This window comes from Hippocampus comes, unplaced genomic scaffold, assembly GCF_001891065.2.
Source record: "Hippocampus comes isolate QL1 unplaced genomic scaffold, H_comes_QL1_v1.1 scaffold129, whole genome shotgun sequence".
Classification (NCBI taxonomy): domain Eukaryota; kingdom Metazoa; phylum Chordata; class Actinopteri; order Syngnathiformes; family Syngnathidae; genus Hippocampus; species Hippocampus comes.
The window spans coordinates 213,351-233,275 of NW_017805992.1; the positions used below are offsets into that span (position 1 = coordinate 213,351).

General features: G+C 42.1%; 1 protein-coding gene across 1 annotated transcript in view; it reads left to right on the plus strand.

The window, feature by feature from the left end:
- The first annotated feature begins 1,510 nt into the window (after positions 1–1,510).
- Positions 1,511–19,925, plus strand: part of ankrd50 (ankyrin repeat domain 50) — a 36,635-nt gene continuing 18,220 nt past the window's right edge. The window contains exons 1-3 of the mRNA XM_019892206.1: positions 1,511–1,813; positions 4,560–5,507; positions 18,506–18,738. Of these exons, the coding sequence (XP_019747765.1) occupies positions 4,975–5,507; positions 18,506–18,738 (766 nt within the window). The 5' untranslated portion in view covers positions 1,511–1,813; positions 4,560–4,974. The remainder of the gene's footprint in view (positions 1,814–4,559; positions 5,508–18,505; positions 18,739–19,925) is intronic.

Below are 19,925 nucleotides of genomic sequence, written 5' to 3' on the forward strand. Positions count from 1 at the left end.
GAGAAGCTGCGATTTGCTGAGTACGCTATGAATTGGCAAGAAAACACACTTTAAAATTCAACCCCCGACTGCTGGAGAATGGGAAAATGTATTTACATGACCACCACAGGCAATCACAATTGAATGAAAAAATAATAACACATGTATTTTTAACGCTTCTCTGCCTGTCAGCTGCCCTTGTTCCATGCAGCATGAGTATGTGTCTAAAAAATAAATGTTATTCATTTTGACTCATTTATTAACTGTTAAGGGATATTTTCTTTGTTTTTGTTTTTTTTTTTGCAAAACATTGTATTTTTATTGCTGTGGTAACTCACCTTTTACAATTTTGAAGTAGGCCAAGTAGCTCGCAAGCTATCAGGCCCGCTATCTACGGTTGCCAGCAACACCCTATCTACTCTATCCATACATGTCTCAAAATATACAATATTTTGTTTATAACGTCATACCTAATTCAATATATTTCTTTAAAATGACAATAAATTGTAAAATATTACTTCTATAACTGACAACATTTGAATGGTGATGCTACAGATCTCAGAATGCTTATGGTAGCTAGCGTCATCCTACCTTACTACAGTATATATTTACATAAAATTTTTATTGTACATATTACAATAACACACCGTATTTAAATGACTGTAGAAATGTATAGCTAGTCTAGTAAGTACCCTGACACTGTTGAAGTACGGTTATGCTAATTATGCCAGTTTCGCATAATCTTTTTATTCGATATGAGGAGATTAGCATATCAACACTGACCAATAAATGACGCATTTTTATTGTCTTACTTTGGCTGAAAAACAATTTGTATCATTTTACTCATAATTTTACGATTTCAAATATACTTGATAGCTGGCTAGCTAAAAAGTCTGGTACATTAGTTGGATTTGTTTTGAGAACCCATAACAAAATCCTAATTAAATACTTATCTATTTAGATTACATGATGAAGAAAACGTAATACACATAGGTACGAACAAATAACAGCATGTGGTACAGTATTTTGTGTTACAATTTCAAAGTCACTGGGTCAACACTAACTCACTGGCTACCTAGAAAGTTCACCTTGCGTGCACCATCCTATCTGTTGATACATAGAATCATGATACAAAACAAAACATCTTCAAAGAACAGTTAGCCATACATTTTCAAATTAACTGGACCAACCCTGTTGCGGAAGGATCATATTCGCATTCGCAAAGGTTGGCTTAAAAAAGTCGTATTAGCAAAGGTTGGCTTTAAAAAAAAAATCCATAATCATAACAAAATTAACACGAAAAAACATGTATCTCCAAGACTACATTTTGGAGTCTATTTGAAAATACGTATGAATACTTAACTCTTTCAACATTAAAATAATGTAAAACGTTGCATTTGAGACCATTCCGATGTTTTGAGGTTAAAAACAACGCTATAAACCGAAGCAGCACAAACCAAGCCGAAAAGACTACATCTCCCGTCATGACCCGCGGCCGGCGTGTGTTTTGCATGCGGTGGACTGAAAACCTACAAGAGCGTTTGGGAGGCGGAGAGTCACAGTCGGCTCACCCGGGAGCTGTACGCCTGTGTGTGTCGGCCGGGCAGCAGGAGGAGCCCGCACCGACCGGAGTGAGCGAAGAAAAGACGACAAGAAAAGAGAGCAAGGAGGTGCGGAAAGAGACCCAATTGAAAGAAAGACGCGAACGCTGCGCGGATGAAGAAATCAGAGTGGCAACGGTCGAAAGGCTCGTGTGAAGTTTGTCGCTTGAAACATGGACAGGCTGGGTGTCGACTAGGGACAAAAACACGGCAGAGAGAGACGTCGGCGAGAGGTAAGCGACCGATTCTGGGGTAAAACAGCAGCCGGGGGACGAGGAGGGAGGGACGTTGTTGGAAACCCCACCACATCTGGCTTTGTTGAAGTTCGCACGACGGATATCGAACATCTGCACCAGATTGTATTTTAACTGACTGTCGGCAATACGTAGCTTGTTCCACCAAAAATGAGGTGTAAAAATGTGGCTATGAATGTGTGAGGTTTGTATTGGTGCCCATACAAAAGACTGGTCTTCTTTAGTCTTTAACCCACTTAACACATCTGATCATTGACTCTACAGTGAGTTGGTCATCTTTTATTAAAGTGGTGGGCAATGTATGGCCCATGGGCTGTATATGTGTATATGTGGAAGAGCGTTGAAGCCGCCATGCAGTTCGAGATCATTATTTGTTGTTCGCCCTAAATTTAAATGAACCTTAATGTGTGTGTTTGTGTGTGTGTGTGTGTGTGTGTGTGTGTGTGTGTGTGTGTGTGTGTTTTATACTTTCAGGCATTTTCTGGATAGTGCAAAGTGTCTGCGAGGTTCAAAATAAAAGTCTAGAATGAGATTTTTCGCAAACAGCTAGCAAATCTATCCAGAGCAAAATTTCTGTAATGTTTTAGATATTTCCAGACTAAAACATGGTGTCAGTAATTCTTTTAACATACATATCTCAATTGCCCTTAAAAATCGACACTTTATCCTTACATCTGTCAATTCAGAGGTGTTGAAACTTTCATAATAATCCATATGGAAATTTAACAGATTTGTTACTAGCATTAAGCATCTTAGCATAACAGAGATAAGAATGATCTAAATCCAATTTTATTGTGACAATAGAGAATTTCGGTTGTTGAGCCTAAATATGAATATATCATTAATATAATATTATTAATGTATTTTTTAGAAAAAGTAACAAACATGAGCCCAAAGTGGTCTTAAATTGAGAATGGGTGAAGCTGCAGCTACCCTGAAATGCAACATTTCTTATTAGGCAGAATAACCATTAAGACAATTTCATTCCTAAACAAGCACATGTTTGCAGGTTAAGTACACAAACAGGTTTTCCCCATTTTGGACTCTGCAGCTGAGTGCGGATGCGAGCTGTTTGGGATTTAAAGGCGCATAGGAAGGAAAGGGGGGGCGGTGGAATCACGGTGGACGTGGACGGGAGAAACTGCAAGGGGTGCTTGCCAAGAATTTAGCTTGTTGCGAGCCAGGCGTGGATGTTTGCAGTGGAAGAGGGTGGGCGGGGGGTGGTTAAAGACACTAACAGCAAGCATCACACTTAGTCATGTTTAAACTGCTGTTTTGTCTTTTGGTCATACAACACGCTGGGATAAGTACATTGAACATACAGGTGCCATGTCCAATTCATCTTCCCTTGGTGTTAACTGCTACTTATATTGATAGCGTCTCTTGTGAGCCGGCTTGATAGGACTCTCGGCCAAAGCCAGCATCGATCAGGTTTTTGGGAAAATTGGACTTTGGATCTTCTGTGACAGGTTTTGTGTTGTTAAATCTGTTTGTACCGTTTGACAAGGAGCACAGTTCTGAAGACAACTGAATGTAAGAATTGGTTGTGTTCGCATTTAGGTCGCATTTAGAGCTATCACTCAACAACCACCTTTTTATGAACAAAGGCCTGATTTGGATCTTACATGGCAAGTGTCACACGTTTGAATCTTTTTGTGCCATTTTAGATGAAGGTGAACTGAGTTGAGGTGTAGATTTCTGTTCACTTCCTGTGCGAGCCACTTGCTCATCATTGAATGGACTCTCAGCCAAACTTAGTAAAAAATGCTTTTTTGTTTACAAGCTAGCCACTTGCCAGGCGGATGACTGAGCAGAAGTGCGTGTTTTGTTACATAGAATTTTACCCAATTAATAATTTAATTTTGATAGGTTTCTACTCTCGTTCCTATTTGGCTTGATAGTGCTCTCTGGTATTGACCAGGATTTACAAGCACAGAATATTTATTCGGATCTTTTCTGACAGGTGTTGTGCATTTATGCATGATAGTGCCATTCGACTAGAAATAGTGCTAAGTAGGGACATAGACTGCTATGTTGGCTTCTCGTTTTTGCCACAAGGCGAGCAAGCCAGCTTGATTGAACTAAGTTGGTATTGACCAGTGTTTTGCGAATCTTGGACTTTTGGTTGGATCTTTTCTGAGATGTGTTGTGTGTTTTAATGCTGTTTGTGCATTTTGACAAGAAGGAGCACTGGGTAGAAACTGGTTTGTTAGATTCTTGTGTTAGCCTCTTGTGCTAACCACCAGCTAGTTCGGCTTGATGGGACTCTCAGCCAAACCTGGTATACATCAGCTTTTTGTGATCAAGTGACTTCAACTTTGATTTTCTGTAACTACTGCTTTTTGAAAAGGAGGAGTGCTAAGTAAAAAATATAGATTGCTACATTAACTTCATATTCGCTGACTAGTTAGCTGCCCAGTGTGAAGTGTGGCTTCTGTTAGGTTGCATTTTGCGTTTTTACTAGTTTTATTTTTGTAGCTTTTTATTTATCATTCATGTAAGTTTGAGAGGACTTTTATGAAAAAAGGTCTGATTTGGATCTTCAGTGACAATGTTTGACAGTTGAATGAAAATGTAGACTGCTTTGTTAGCTTCTCATGTTAGCCCACCACTGACAGCTTAGCTGCCACATGAGTGTTACACAGGTGCATATATTAACAAACAAAATAATCCCCACGGTACTATATTAACAAAGCATGTGCTTCTGTGTTTTTTTTTTTTCCAGACACCAATGTATAAAATGTGCTGGCAGCCTGGTCCATGCTAACGTAATGGAAACACGACGTTTGGTGGCCATTGCCATGCCTCTGTGGAAATACGCAAGCAGCTCGCATGGCTAATCGTGTCGAGCCTGTCAGCCGATACGGTCAGGACCGCCATGCTAAAGCGGTGCGAGAATAACAACCAGGAGCGCTCTGTTCACGCAGAGGGAAAACGCTGGAAAAAGTTGGTGGAAAATCTTGTTTTTTCACCTCGTTTGTGATCCCCAGCTTTTTATTATTTTGACCTAGATACTTCTCCAAGGCACTTACTTTTCGGCCAATCACATCTAAATGCAACCTACTTTTCTGTGAATAATAATGGATGGAAGTCACAGCCTGGCGTAGTGAGGATGTGAGCGGCAGAAGGATGGAAGTTGTATGAAGAGGAGTACTAGCTGGAACCAGCAGAGCACAATGGCCCACACCAGTTTGCTGCAGGGGAAGCGCTTTTATTGCCGGGAATGGGTCTTCCACAAGATCCAGCATTGCCTCCAGGAGAAAAGCAGCAACCTGAGTGGGGTGACCGGCACCCCAAGTAAGCAACCCCCTGGCGGAGTCGTGGCCAACCCAAGCAGCCTGACGTCAGGCTCAGTGAAAAGTGGGAACTCCTGGGGGGTGTTACTGGTCGGCGGTCCCGGCAGCGGGAAAACGGCACTGTGCACCGAGCTGCTGTGGCCCACGTCGACGCAGGGAGCCCAGCGAGGCTTGCACCAGCAGGGCCTTGCCTTCCACTTCTGCCGGGCGGATGACTCGGACACACTGTGCGTCGCCGGCTTCATCCGCGGCCTGGTGGCACAGATCTGCCGCAGCGGGTTGGTGCTGGGATACGAGGAGAAGGTGCACGACCCGGCCGTGCAAAGCGCGCTGAAGCCTGGGGAGTGTGAGAGGAACCCTACCGAGGCATTCAAAAGGTAATGAAAGACATAAGACATGTTCACGATGACAACTGAACAAAATTCTCCCAAAAAAGTATGTCATAAACGGAAGTCAGCAAATCATAAATCAGATGACAACAATGTAAACACATCTATGCATTTATCATTCAACTATCACTATAACAGATAGAGTGGAGAAGTTGGGGATTTTCTCCCCCTTCTGGTGTTTCCAGTGTAAGTGTGATTTTTTTTTTTTTTTTTTTTTAGCTACAAATGTACAATTGCAAAGACAACCCTTCCCCCTGCCACCTCCTGACCCTGATAACCCCTCCTCCATTTTTTTTTTTTTTTTTTTTTTTTTTTTTACTGCCACTCACACTTATTACACAGCTTCACCTCAGCAGCCGCATTACATGTCATGCCTGCGAAGGTTTTCTTCCAGGGTTTGACATTGCGGGCTGGATTGGACTGATATTTGTGTGTCATTTGGATGAGGCTCTGCTAACAGACTCATGGGCTGACCCAATTGACAACTTGATCAGTGATTGCACGTCCAGATGAGCTCTCTCAATGGATCACTACATGAGTTTGTATACTGCTTGTCATACTGCAGGTTGAGCAGTGTTTTGTGTGCGTGTGTGTGCATGCGCGCGCTGAACACTCACGTTTCTTGTGTAGCCATCTGCTGCCGCTTGTTGCACCCTCTGAACATCTCACACACACACACCGGTTGAAAAAGTAGGTCACGGCAAGGTAAACCATTTTTTTTTTTTTTAAACGCTCACCAGAGTCAACTCACCTTTTTCTCCCCCACCCACACCTGACGCCCTTGTTCCCAGGGAAGCACTTGTCATCTGGTCCTAATCATGAAGACTCAGTTTACCCACGACCGTGACTCTAATTTGACCTCCCAGTTGAAAAAAAAAACGTGTTACCAAAAGGGCTAAATTATGTAGTTTGAAGCCAAGCAGGATGTGCTACTTGGGGCCAGTAGTCGTTGAAACTAAAACAACAGTTTCAGTGTCATGTTAACTAAGACAGACCCACAATAAATGACTGATAATATGCATGGCATGCCTGTAGTTGGCGCTGTTTAGTTGTAATAAAACATTAGCCCTCTTTTGATTAACCCTTGCTGGTGTTTATGTGGATTACAATTTGATGTACTGTATATATATATAATGCAACTCCAATTGGGCACATTAGTGCTTATACTGTATGTATATAATGCAACTCCAATTGGGCACATTAGTGCTTTGCAAAAGTGTACACTTTGTGAAAGTAGCAACGTTGTTTTGGTTGCACATATTGTGCCATATTCACAGTCTACCATTTTCAGCATTCACTCGAAACAAAACTTTCACTCTTTGAACCATTTCATGTTTTCAGGCCCTGTCATGTCATTTTCATGGAAATAATTTGCCAAAACATAATTTCTTTTTTTGGGGTAGTTGTATAAATGTGTGATGTAAAGACCCCTATAGCTCAATACAGACCATCACAATTGATGCTGTTTTTGAGCAAAGTAAACATTTAATTGAATGATGTCAGCTTAAACACAAAAATTACGCTCATCATATGCAAATCAAAGGATCAGTCTCCCTGCTGTCATAGTTATCTGGCTTTTAGGGTTTGAGGACTGTTTTAGGGGGGTTCGGACTGTATTTGACGGAAAAGAACACATAACATAATAACAGCAGTGCTTTGGATCCCTTATTGTCCTTTGATGCACAGAAGTTGGACATACCCAAACTGAGCGCAGAGCTACAACGACCCTCATTTTCGCAGCCCTCCATTTCACAAAGGATAACTCTATCCTTATAGAAAACATGAGAAGCTTTGAAAGTGTTTGTCTTTTCAGGCTCACCGTTGTCATGAAAACAAAAAAACTGAAAGAGCGCATTTTTCAGTTTAAAATAAAACCCTATAATGAGATTGATTTGTTTTTGAGTGAAATATGCACTTCATTTAGTAATATTGGATGTACATTGCCTTACATAAATAGTATGATCCATCTACCTAGTGTCATAGTTGCTATCTGGTTGAAGAAACTTAAGTAGAAACACAAACTGAACCTAAAAGCCCTTTTTTTGCAGAACACCATACTCACTCAGCGTTTAGTTTTCAAAAACATGCACTTTGAGAAACTTTTTTTTCTGTCTTTCTTCCTTTCAGTTTTTTTTTCTTTAATGTCTTTGGGGCTCTGTCTTTCCAGTTTTGTCGTCCTTCACAACACCAGTCTTGATGTGTCACAAAATAGTGTCACATTGCAAGGCCAGCCATCACAGTTTTTCTGTTTTGTCTTTGAGCCAAGTACAGAGGGTCCTCAGTTTACGACGGTCCCCACAAAACTTACAAACTACATGCAATAAACTAGATTATGCAGCGGCGTAAGAGCATTGTGTCATCACACGACACAAGAAGGCCCACTCACTTACTGCCCTACTTGCGGTTTCATTTAATTGTTTTATATGCATGACCTAGAAGTTTTGTTCTTTTTTTTTTGATACTTACTGTAATTCTGATTGACTGGCTTGAATGGGACTCCCATTAACCCAGGATCCCCCTAAGCACTTGAATATTAACATAAATTAGGATCATTATACATAAATGATCTGGTCGTTCGCCCTGGTGTCATGTGCTGTCTGGTTTCGGGGTGTCAGGATTGTTGGCTCTATTTGTCGACAGAATAAAAAAAGAAATGGACGGCAGTAAAACTTGATCGTTACTTCAGCGTGACAGGCCTTGGGATTCGAATTCACAAGGGGGTGCGCTTGTTTTGACTGCACACTTCCAAGGCTACTCAGTAAAAAGTTGAACAGGTTGCATTTAGTTAAGGGTGTCGTTAAACAGTGAGGGTTTTTTTTTCTTCTTCTTTTAAGGAGTGTTTAGCCTCCACCAACCCCCGTCCAGCTGTGATTTTCAGCCAGTGAGTGCATGCGAGAGGCCCCTGCCAAATTCTTTGGCCTAGTCAAAGGCAAACAAGTCGGTTTGTTGATAGTAATCGCCAGTCGCGTGTTAATGCAGCGAAACTGGTTCAGACATGGGTTGACGTCCGCGGCGTACAAACCGATCCCTGCTTTTCCCACTGTGTGCGACTGCGGGCATGCCAGACTTGAGGCATTTTTAGCACAGATTTGAACGGTTTGTTTGTCCAGTCTGTACCCATTTGCAATGTACCTGCACATTTCTCTTGGAAATGTCATATTCTTGCTATGCGATTTTAACTAGGCAATCTCAGGAACGCTTGCTCCAAAGGAGCTGCTGGTTTGATGGTTTGCCTGACAGGTTTGTGCAGTTGCACAAGTTGGTTACTCAAGTGCTGATTCACAATCCATCAAACAAGGGAAAATGGGTGGAAAAGTTGTCACAATTATGTCATTTCAAAGAATAAAAACCAAATAAATGAAGAGCATGGGGGACATGCGGTATCTTGTGACAGGATAATTGCTATTTGAAGGCCTATTTACTCATCGCTTTGTGTCTAAATGCTGAGTTGGTTAAAATTAAAATCACATTGAGTCACTTTGTGTAAAAATGCTCTGGTACAAAAATAAAAACCAAATCAATCACTCATTTAGGGGATTACTAGAGCACAGAAATCCTTAAAAAAGCTTCCATTTTACTTTTTGAAAGGCCATACTTATCCTTAACCCATGTGCTGCAGTCGATCTAAATAAGTTGCATACTTATCCTTAAGACCGTTAGCGACGGCTAAATGTGATGTTTAAGTACAGTAAACGTGTCACAGATGTGTTTGGAAATCTTTATGCCATTTCTGCTGAATATTTATTTCACTTTCAACCACTCGACCTGTTCAGTGGCATCAGTGCTATACATACACATATAGTTCTTATTTTTTTCTTTGTATTTTTGCCCTCTATGGACAATGAAAGCGGTATTGTGCTATGACCAAAACATAAATATAAATCTATATAAATAAAACATGAATTGGAATATTTCATATCACACACTTTTTATGCTGTGTCTTTGATTTAAAGACGACAATACGCAAAAATCTACAAAAATTGTAGAAATTGTAACATATGGGGTAATCCATGTGTTACAAACATCGTAGAAATTGCAGCACAAGGGTTACGACCGTTAGCGACGGCTAAATGTGATGTTTAAATACAGTAACCGTGTCACAGATGTGTTTGGAAATCTTTATGCCATTTCTGATCAATTTTAATATTTTGCTCTTTTGCGTAACAGAAATCAGTCAGAGCAAAAATTCTTCCCAACCATATTCATAATGTTGAAACACTGAGCCACTATTGATCACTGGTATTGGGAGTGAATGAGGCCTTAAATATAGCATCTTTAAAACTAATCCCTTTTGTGGAGTGTTTTTCAAATTTCCTACGACAGTCAGGCAGGGCTTCACATTGTGGTGCAGACGTTTGTTCAGCTGTTGTCGTGCTGCGTTGCCACAAGACCTTTACGTTAACAGTCTTCCTTTTGAAGTGGTGTACAAACCGATCATTTGAAGGAGTGATGAGAGGCTCAAGGCAAAACCTAAACCTAACATTCGAAAAAAAAATAAAAAATAAAAAATTGGGATGAGATCTTAACTAAAAAAATGTTGATAAACCGTCGGACTTGTATGGTTTTTTTGCATGACAGCAGCGCTTCTGAGCCTGTTTTCAGTGTCCTTTTTTTTTTTCTAAATCAGATTGTCACAGCCACGATGGTAAACAACAATGGCAGATCACAGCTACAAGACACGACTATGAGCTGTGGCATTGCGCTACATCAACGAACACCGTAAACCCCTGCTATTCACGGCGCGCGGGGACTGAGCCTAACAAGCTTAAAAATAAATGGCCTAGGATGACAAATTATTTGATTTCTATTAAAATAACAACAATGCACCACAAGTGCAGCGTAAATACAAACGTGTCAAAGACGCGCCATCATGTCCACAAACAAAGCAGACTGAATAGCTCCGAGCTCCTCCCTGACACAAAGAGCAAGATGTATCACTTCAACTATCAATTCCTGGGCATCAATTACTACTTTCCCCTCAGCAGGGGCTTTGTCACCATCTTGTGACGTCCGAGGGCATCTCACAGTGTACATTACAGTGTTTCCAGTCATTTTTGCAGCTCAAGCTCAGATAGTCATAGTCTTATGTGAAACATTTACACAATTATGACTCATTCTAAGACAGTCATGTCATGTTTAGGTAACGTGCCCTGCGACTGGCTGGCGACCAGCGTGCGGTGTACCACACCTCTTGCCCAAAGTCAGCTGGGATAGGCTCCAGCTCACCTGCCAGCTTAATTTTTGTCAGCCACTCAGCAAATTAAATAATTCTGCGCCAGGTTTTTGTGCTGAGTTTTGTACCATGCCAGTTCCAGGAAGGGCATCTGCCTGGAAATGTGGACAGATTTCTCCACAGAATACAACATCATCATATTGTAGATTTCAAACTAAACTATGATCAAGCTTTCATTCTTGAAATCAATTCCCAAACTAGTCACTCCAGCGATTTGACTGGATTGTGTCAGTCAGAATCATGTTCAGCTACCGGCCCACCTAACATGCCTTTTCCTTCAGGACAAAAGAACTGGCTTCAAATGGGGGGTAGGGCGAATTAACGCAGTCATGTGGACCCAATGAATTCCAGCACTTTTGTTTTTTTCTGATGGCACAAAAGTATTTAGTTTAGTAGGTGTGACCTTATCTGGCTCCGCGTTTGGGCCCAGTTCAGCTTGTGCTGCAGTCGCTATGATGAATTGCAAGAGGTGTAAGTACTGAATCCAAATGTTTTACACCATTTACCATGTGAAAAATAGACGCCACAGTTATGATTATATACTTAAAGTAAATCGGTTTATTATTTATTTTATTTTTGGCAAATGCATCAGACACTAACAACCTACTTTGTTTTAAATGACCTGTGATATTGTGTCAATTGACAATGGCCCAGTAGTCTCTCAATAACATTTATCAGAACAGGGAAGTTTTCAGCTCATGGGAGCAAGACTCTTGACGACCAAAAAGCCAGAAAAGAGGTCAAAAAACATCTCACATGTTTCCTCTTGGGCAATATTGAGCAAATTGGCCATGTCACGTGTTTTATTGTCGATTCGATACAGAATTCAAAGCTGAGCACGTTTTTGTTTCAACTAAACTAAAGCAGGGCATGCTTTAATGGCTAGGCATGGACGCTTTTCCACTCGTGTGTTGACTCCTTGACTGGGCGGCACTAGGTTTTGAGGTTTAAGCAACGCTACCCGTGCCTTTCATGTGGTGCACTGCAGCGGACGATTTGCTAAAATTTAGGACCATGTTTTAGTAAGCCAAAAGAAAAGCTCCCACTTTACCACTCCCATCAACCCGCACACCCCCTTTCTTGTGACACATCAACTCCAGTGGAGCAGAATAGAAGAAACGGCAGCAGCAACGGTGCATCGATGACTCAGCACTCTGTGGCTTGCCACTGTCTCAACATCACTGGCGGATATTATGTGAGTGTATAATAAATAAAACTCAGAAACGAGTGTACAGCCGAGTTCAGTCTTCCTCATATTGCGTGGCTTCAAATGACAAACCAACTTTTAAAAAAGAAGAAAGAAAGTTGAATTAGCTCAAATTGGTTTGAGTTTGTTTCATGTTCGCAAACTAAGGTTTCTCACAAGTCCTTTTGATGACATTGGTGCTGATAGAGTCGCTGACCTGGACTAAATCTTGAAGGATAATCCAGACGTGGCAGGAAACTTTCCCGGCCTCTCAAACGTGTGTGTCGGGTTTGCAGTGATTCCCCCAGGCCACAGTGTCGACAGGGAAGCGGACAGAGGTAGGGGGGAGTTAAAGGCGGATGAAATTTCAGATTCCGTGGGCAGCATTGGATAGCTCATCAGGAATGCGCACCTCGCTTGGACTGGGAAGAGTTTGAGGGATTTGCGGTAGTTATCTAAGGCATGCGTGCACCCCTCCGGACTGAATGAAGCTGCGTTTACTGTTATGTCTTATTTCGCGGATGCGATCATTGACGTCACTGACAGATCACGCAAATTATGGCATTACAGTTGATCACCGATATGGCATAAAATGCAAACTATCGACCGATTTTCGATCCACGCAATTATATTGGTATAAAGTCTAATGTATACATTTGGAAATCATTCATCGGTGTAATATATAATATGACCGATAAATAAGCAAAATAACAACGTCGAACTTTCTACTGGAGCAATTTGTCAGCGTTTCGCATGCGACTCCAGTTTGACCTACTTTCGCTGTTGGTTTCTAATTTGGGATGGACACCATTCCACATGCAGCGCACCATGTTTTCTCCACAGAAATGAAAACAAACACAATGAATTGGGAATTTCTCCATTGCGAGACTAATAAAGGTTTTCTTATCTTATCTTATCTTAATATGTCTCTTCTGTGTGACGGATCCCATGGCTGAGCAATTAAAGACATTCTAAGACCTCATCTTTGAAGATCACCCGGCCTTGATGATGGAAGGTCAATTTGGCTTTATAAAACTATTTATTTATGTATTTATTTATTTTTGTGAGGGCCAGTCATGGGAAACCAAACCTTCATGTTGAACTATTCTAGGTCTAATTCGAGAAAGCATATGATCCGTTCGAGGGAAAACAAGATCCCTGTGAAGAATACAGTGACAACACTGTTGTGATGGTGTTCCATGTAAAAATAAACAATAAAAGAAACCGAGATGATTGACTCCCTCTGGATAAGATGAAGGATGAGTCAGCAGGTGTTGTACTGCGTCTCCCCGACGACATGAGGACTGTCGAAAGTTCCTCCGTGCGAAGGTTGAATCAGTTACCTAATAATCGCTGAATGCTCTGTCCCCAGTCCCTCGATATATGATTGTTAGTCAAACGGCGGACGTGAGCAAGCGTGTTCGGGGTCAACAGTCGTGAGAGCTTCAAACAAAAATGATATATTGTACAGTCCTAATGGGGTTGCGTTAGTTATATGCATCCAATTATCAGAACTGACGAAGGGTATTCCAAAAATAGACCAATAGGCAGATCAAGTTTCTTTTCAAATGGACACTGAAAACGCCATAATATGCATGTCAGAATAGTAGTTGTCACTTGTGTTTGTCAAGCCGTCTGAACAAAAAAACGCTACCATGGAAATGCCTTGTAGTCAAGATCACAATAACCCAAGAAAAGATGGACATTGAGGAGTTGAGGCAAGTGCAAAAGCAAGTCGAGGCATGTATAAATCAATATGAAGAAGTCTGCAAAAAGATGAGGAAAATAGAATAAATGGAGACTAAGGTCTTATACACGGGGATCCTCGGTTTACAACTGTGCTGGCATATGACATTGTGAGGTTATAAAATGCATTAGATTAGTTATGGCCTACAACGCGATAAGACTTACGAAGAAATTTGTGTTCCGCTTCCGTAGTAACGGAACTCAGTCATAAAGCGAGGAAGCCCAGTACTACAACATCATCCTGGCGATTACCTGGATATTACTCCCACGTGCCCCCTCCTCCCCCCTCACCCCTTCCCATCTGTAACATAGCTCCTGGTCAGGTTCGTCCTTGTAATTTCATTTTAGCAGCCCCCTTTCTAGGGAGTTGTCTTGTTGCTTGATGCCGCCTTAACAGCGTGCGAGTGCAACATGGCAGATGGTGAGTGCATTGAATGTCTTGCACGCCGTGTCTTCTGTACAGCATCTCAGACATATGTCAAGGACTCGAGCGAGAGGCGCACATTCGGACGCGGTCGGCAAAGTGGCTTTTGTTGCGCTTACTTTGCCCTAAAATCCCACAGAGTTGTCTTTTTGTTTGCCGCTCTTGTCTTTTGACTCTTTGACAGCCCAAAAGTAGCTGAATTGCGCAAGAACAATAGTCCTTTGTCTGGCCCACTTGCTGTCACTGTGGATTTGATTGTCTCGGTAGGCAACACAGACACGGCTATTCACGCCCAGTCATCCCTGTGCGTGGACATTCCTTTTGGCACCGCTCCCAGATGGCACTGCAGGTTCTCCGCGGGCTGCAGCCATCAGGAGAGATTAGCCGAGGAAGCCCGAGTAAGAGCACAATGAAGCAAGGAAAATCGTCTTAAGGCTGTTAAGAGATTTGCAAAAAAAAACCCTGCACCAAGGAGTTACATTTATGTTTCATTTAGACTTGTTAAGTCTGTTTCTCGATCAGCGTTCCTAAACCTTGATTGAGCCAAAGCACATATTTCGGGTCGCATAACTCTCATGGCGCACCAACAAATAAAAAATGTTATGAAAAGTAAGTATAAAACGCCATGAGGCGGAAATCCTCATACATCCAAAATCATCACTTTGCTGGAGTCCCCCTAAATTATGTTTGTTCATTTTATCGACAAAAAGACTAAGCTGTTTTCGACACTTTAGATTGGACAATCATTTGTGCAAATAGCACCGACACGTGTGGAGTATATAGTATCGATTTGCGGAAAGAAATGTATGAAAAAAATATGAGCAATACTCTAAAAAAATATGATCCGTCACATTTTACTCCAAAATAGACTTAAGCGTATTTTCACCATCATACAGCTCACTTTATTAAGAGGTGCAGTGTCAGTTACGGGTGCTTTTTCTATATTTAACACATACACAAGGCACATTGTATTATTGGACCCGACCACGGTAAAACGTGCGCTAGCTTAAAAAATACAGTAGCAAGTATGCATGCCAGCATATGTTTTTAAAAAGGCAGCGGGAGCAAAACTGAGTGTGGTTGTACTTTATTGAAGTATTTAACAATGTACTCATGTTATTTTTTTTTGATCAATCCTCATATCCATCAAACTCCTAATCTTCTGTATCTGAAATGATCGGCTGGGCAGGTTCCCTCGTGCCATTGTCACGCTCAGTCTCGTTGCCGTGCGGCTCCTCAGAAATGATTCCGGCTTTTGTGTAAGCTAGAACAACAGTGCAAGCAGACATGTTAGTCTAAGCGCTCAGAATCCGTTGACGAATTGTCCCGTAACTCTTCCAGGGCTGCCTCCCAGCTTGCAAATTAAGTACAACAATAAAATCAACAATAAAAGCAGACTTATTGTTGATTGTTACTGTGCTGGTCCCCTTCTGGATCTATGTTGTGGTTCACCAGGATGTCGAAAGTGAGGGGCACCTTGTCCATTTTGGTGATGTGGTTGGGCTGGATGCGTTTGTCTACAATATATTTGTTGCATTTCAAAATGCAAAGTGTACTTGTCCCTCATCACTTGCTGTAGCCCAAGCGGGTATGCTGTAATGCGGGGATTGGTTGAGTGAACAGTCAGTAATGGGAGCCAAGTGAGGCCGGCAGAGCGGCAGAATAAAGAATAATTAAGATCTCCAAGAAAGCGTCTATATTTAATGTGGTGCTTCTCAAATAGTGGGGCGCGCCCCCCTGGGCGGGCGTGGTGTGATGCCAGCTGGGGTGCGCGTCTGACTCTGGGGAACATGCGTTTTTTTTGCTCAAGAAAAATAGAATAAAGTGTAATTGCACATCCACTACAGCAGTTGGCAGTGGCACCCTCATTTTTTTTTTTTCACTGAGCAGGCGATGTAAAGTGCAGTAAACAAAGCCTCAGGAGACCATGATTTTTTTTTCTTTTTCAACAGAGATGAAAAAGGCGGAGAGAGACAAAGATAATGAGACAAAAGAAAGTGACGCGAAAGCTAAGTCAAGGAAATGTGGGAAGTGTATGTAGCGCTTGGCTTCACTGTGACGACAGTAAAGCCGAGGACGTGTTGACTGTGTCGAAAATGCTGGCAGCGGATAGCATGAAGCCAAATAAATCAAGGCGCCACTTCAAGACATGACACCTCAATCACGCTGATAAGCCCCTGGAGAAGTTGTGCACTGCCTGAACGTGCTTATTGTAGCCATCAATCCTGACCACATAAGAAGTCGGACAAGTTTCGGCATTCTACTCAAAAATGAATACGTAGTGGTTGTGTATGGTATAAACGCAGCGTATGCCGTTTTGTACTTAGTAGATCAGGGGTGTCAAACGCATTTTTGTCCCGGGCCACATTGTAGTTACAGTTTCCCTTGTTGGGACCGTTATGAATTTTGGGAAACCATATAAATGTCTGATCACCTCCACATATTATATACACAACGCACAACAAATTGATGGATAACTAGTTTTAAAATCAGAAGTCAAGAATAACTGCTGTTGTTGGGGAAAACATGACAATTTGAAATTTTGGTTCAGACATTAACAAGCATCATGGAATTTGACATGCTTGATTTGCTTTCGTGGGCCACATAAAATGATGTGGCGGCCCAGATCTGGCCCCCGGGCCTTGACTTCGACAACTGCGTAGTAGATGGTGTGCGTCGCGATCTTGCGAAAAGATAGAGTGCATGGCAAAATGAAATGTAGAAAAGCCACACACAAACCATGAAGTGACAATATTAGTGTCCAAGTCACTGTTCTGCTTGGCATGTCTCTCCTCACAAAAAGCTTGTTTCTCCACTTTTTGTTCAGAAACTGTTGTTTTGGGGGGAAACTAACCCATGTTTTACTGTTAATGGCTTTGGAACAAGTTCTATTCTCTTGTTTCGTAATGAAGCTTTGCAAACAGTGTCACATCCCAAACAGCACTCGCTACCTTGGAAGGTGACTGATTTTATCTGTGCAATGGCTGCTTTGTGAGGAATAAAATTGAAGCAACCAAAGCTTTGCCCGTGTTCACCTTTTTGTATTGATTAATTGATTTGTTAAATCCTATTTTCAAATGCTTGATTAACGTGGACCCCGATTAAAATGTCACCAACCTGAACTCCGCAGATCATTTATTGCTGGCTCGTGAGCTAGAAGTAATTTAATGAGTCTCGGGAAATGACATTTTGCCCGTTTTACGCCCGCGGCGCTCACACAGAAACAGAGCAGCTCAAAGCAGAGCTCGACTGCGTTTGTTGACCGCTGCGGTTCACTTAGCATTCATGTGCGACATTAGCAGTGGAGCTTACAGATTCCATGTCTGGCTAGCAGCTTGGCGTTGCTGGAATGGTTAATGTAGCGTTTAAACGGCCAACTTGTGATGTGACGTCTAATTCTGAATGCTGTACGTCATGTTTGCTTCAGCGTGAGATGTCATCCAGGATGGTTTTAATTCACGGTCGGCAATCAGTGCCACTGTTGCGGCAAAATGTAATATTACAAAGCATCTCAAGACATTAGTTGACAGGTCGATACAAAAAGGTCCAATGAATTATAAATGCATTTGCTGCAAGCTGAAATAATGTGCAGTGGATTGAATGGGTGCGTACTGAAAGCCCACTCAGGAAGTTTTGCCCTTCAAATCAGAGCTGTGGCATGCTTCACACAGTCGTCATTTGCTTCAGTAAGGTAATCATTAAAGGTTGAACGGAGGTTTCCAAAACGTTTTGCGTCCAGGGAACCCTTACAGGGAAGAAATGTTTCATCAACTGTATAATCCTAATGCCAATTCTACATAACTAGCATGTGCTAGTTATGTATAGATATAATATAGAATTACAGTCAGCAATCATTTTTCCCCATTGAAAAGAATGAAAAGGCCATTGATCTAGCCTTGCCCAAAACCAAGACATGTTTTTGTCACTTTTTTTTGTAAGGAAAATAGCACAATAATGGTTCACTCTCTAAAAACACAATACTTATTAAATAGAATGTAAATGTATTAAACAGTTTGTGCATGATTCATTCATTGTGGCTTCTTGTGTTATCAATTATATTTGTTCGCCCTTCTATGGCATTTCCCTTTATGTGTTAGCATTAAGCTCGCGCACTTCAAGGCAATTTATGTGGTGGTTTGAAATACACAACATGTTTTGTTTAGTTTGACAGTTAACGTCAACTGGGAGTGGCGTTAAACAGCTTCAGTCCTTCTCTTTGAAGAAGTGTTCACTATCTTCCAAACAGTTTGATGTGAAGTGAGTCGAATTTGGTTCACTGCCACCACACAGCTTGTATCTAAATTTTTTGCCAACAAGTCGAAGTAAAAACATTGGCAGGGCAGTATCTCGAAAAGTTCTGCTCATATACTAAACCATTTCCCTGCATCCTGTCTCAGATGCGTGCTCTTGCCTCTCCTGAGTGCCAAGCCGCCGCCACAGGCTCTCTACCTGCTGGTGGACTCCGTGGACGAGGGTGGCCAACTGGGCGAGGCGGACCAGAGGTCACCGCCGGGCTCCCCCAGGACCATCGCCGAACTCCTCGCCAGCCATCACGAGTTTCTGCCGCCGTGGCTTCTGCTCATCTGCTCTTCACGGAGGCAGAACAAGGCCATTACTAAACTCTTCACAGGTATTTGGGGGGGGAACAAATACAACAACAAAAATCATCCCTTCACATAACACTTGTTAGTCTTGATACTTTCCACCTGAAACTTTATTCGTTGCCAAGGATGTTCAAGTAGTATCTCGAGCGTCTCGACTTGCTTGAATGACATCAGTGTCACCAGCGCGGTGCTTGCCTGACGTCTTGTGACACCAGCCGCTGTTATCTTGTCAGGCCAGCCGCCATCCCATTGATCAACGCGCAAGAGCTTTCCAGCGCCCAGGTCGTCTTTGTACAATGAAACTGAATTAACTGCAGTCATAACCTGACATTATGGTGCTGTTTTGCATATTTTATTTTGGTTTCCAGCCCAAAGTGAGGCATTGTGAAAATGTGTTTGGAAATATGCCACGTGTTTTCAAGGTGAGAATTTGCAGTGCATTGTGTCAGACGGAACAATAGGGTGACGAGCTGTTCAAAGGAAGTGGAGGAGGCATTTTGTCTCTTGTCTTACTACTTTGTAGCTCCATTTGACACACCTTTGGCCCCTCTGCCACGACAGTCATATTCGTAAACAAAGGTTCTCCTTTGTTTCTACAAGCGGCACATATTTTGTATCTTTTTTTTTTTTTTTAATTGTGCATATACTGAAAAATGGATTCCCTTGTCTGAATTTATGGACATGACACACTCACACACACACGCACACACACACACACGCACACACACCCTTCCACGAAACTGTAGATGTCCAGGCTAGATTCGATTCTGGATGGCCATCACAGCGCAAAGAATCCTCTCTCTCATTTTCTAACACAGCACAGATGGTTTTGGATTTGATTTTGTGTCTTTAATTGGACATTTTGAGTCACACTTTCCAGTGTGCGAGGACCCGCATCAAATATCTCAGGGGTTATGTCCTTTAAATATGGCAGCGACCGCAGATCTTGGCCCAGACTACTGAGTAGGACTCAAAATCGCTGCCCGCCTGTTGCCGTTTTGGAGGGTTTTTTTCATCTTGGAAAAATGTGATAAACAGCTGTTATCTTCCTCCTCCGTCGTTCTCGACCCCCTGGTTTCACTCTTCCTTTTCAGGGGCTCTTTGATGACGGCTGGGCCTTCGTCAAGCTCTGTTTCAAATTGCCCAGCAAATGGCTGTAAACATTCTGCTGGATGGGTTCCTTTTGAACACAGGAATTTACCCATCACATGCG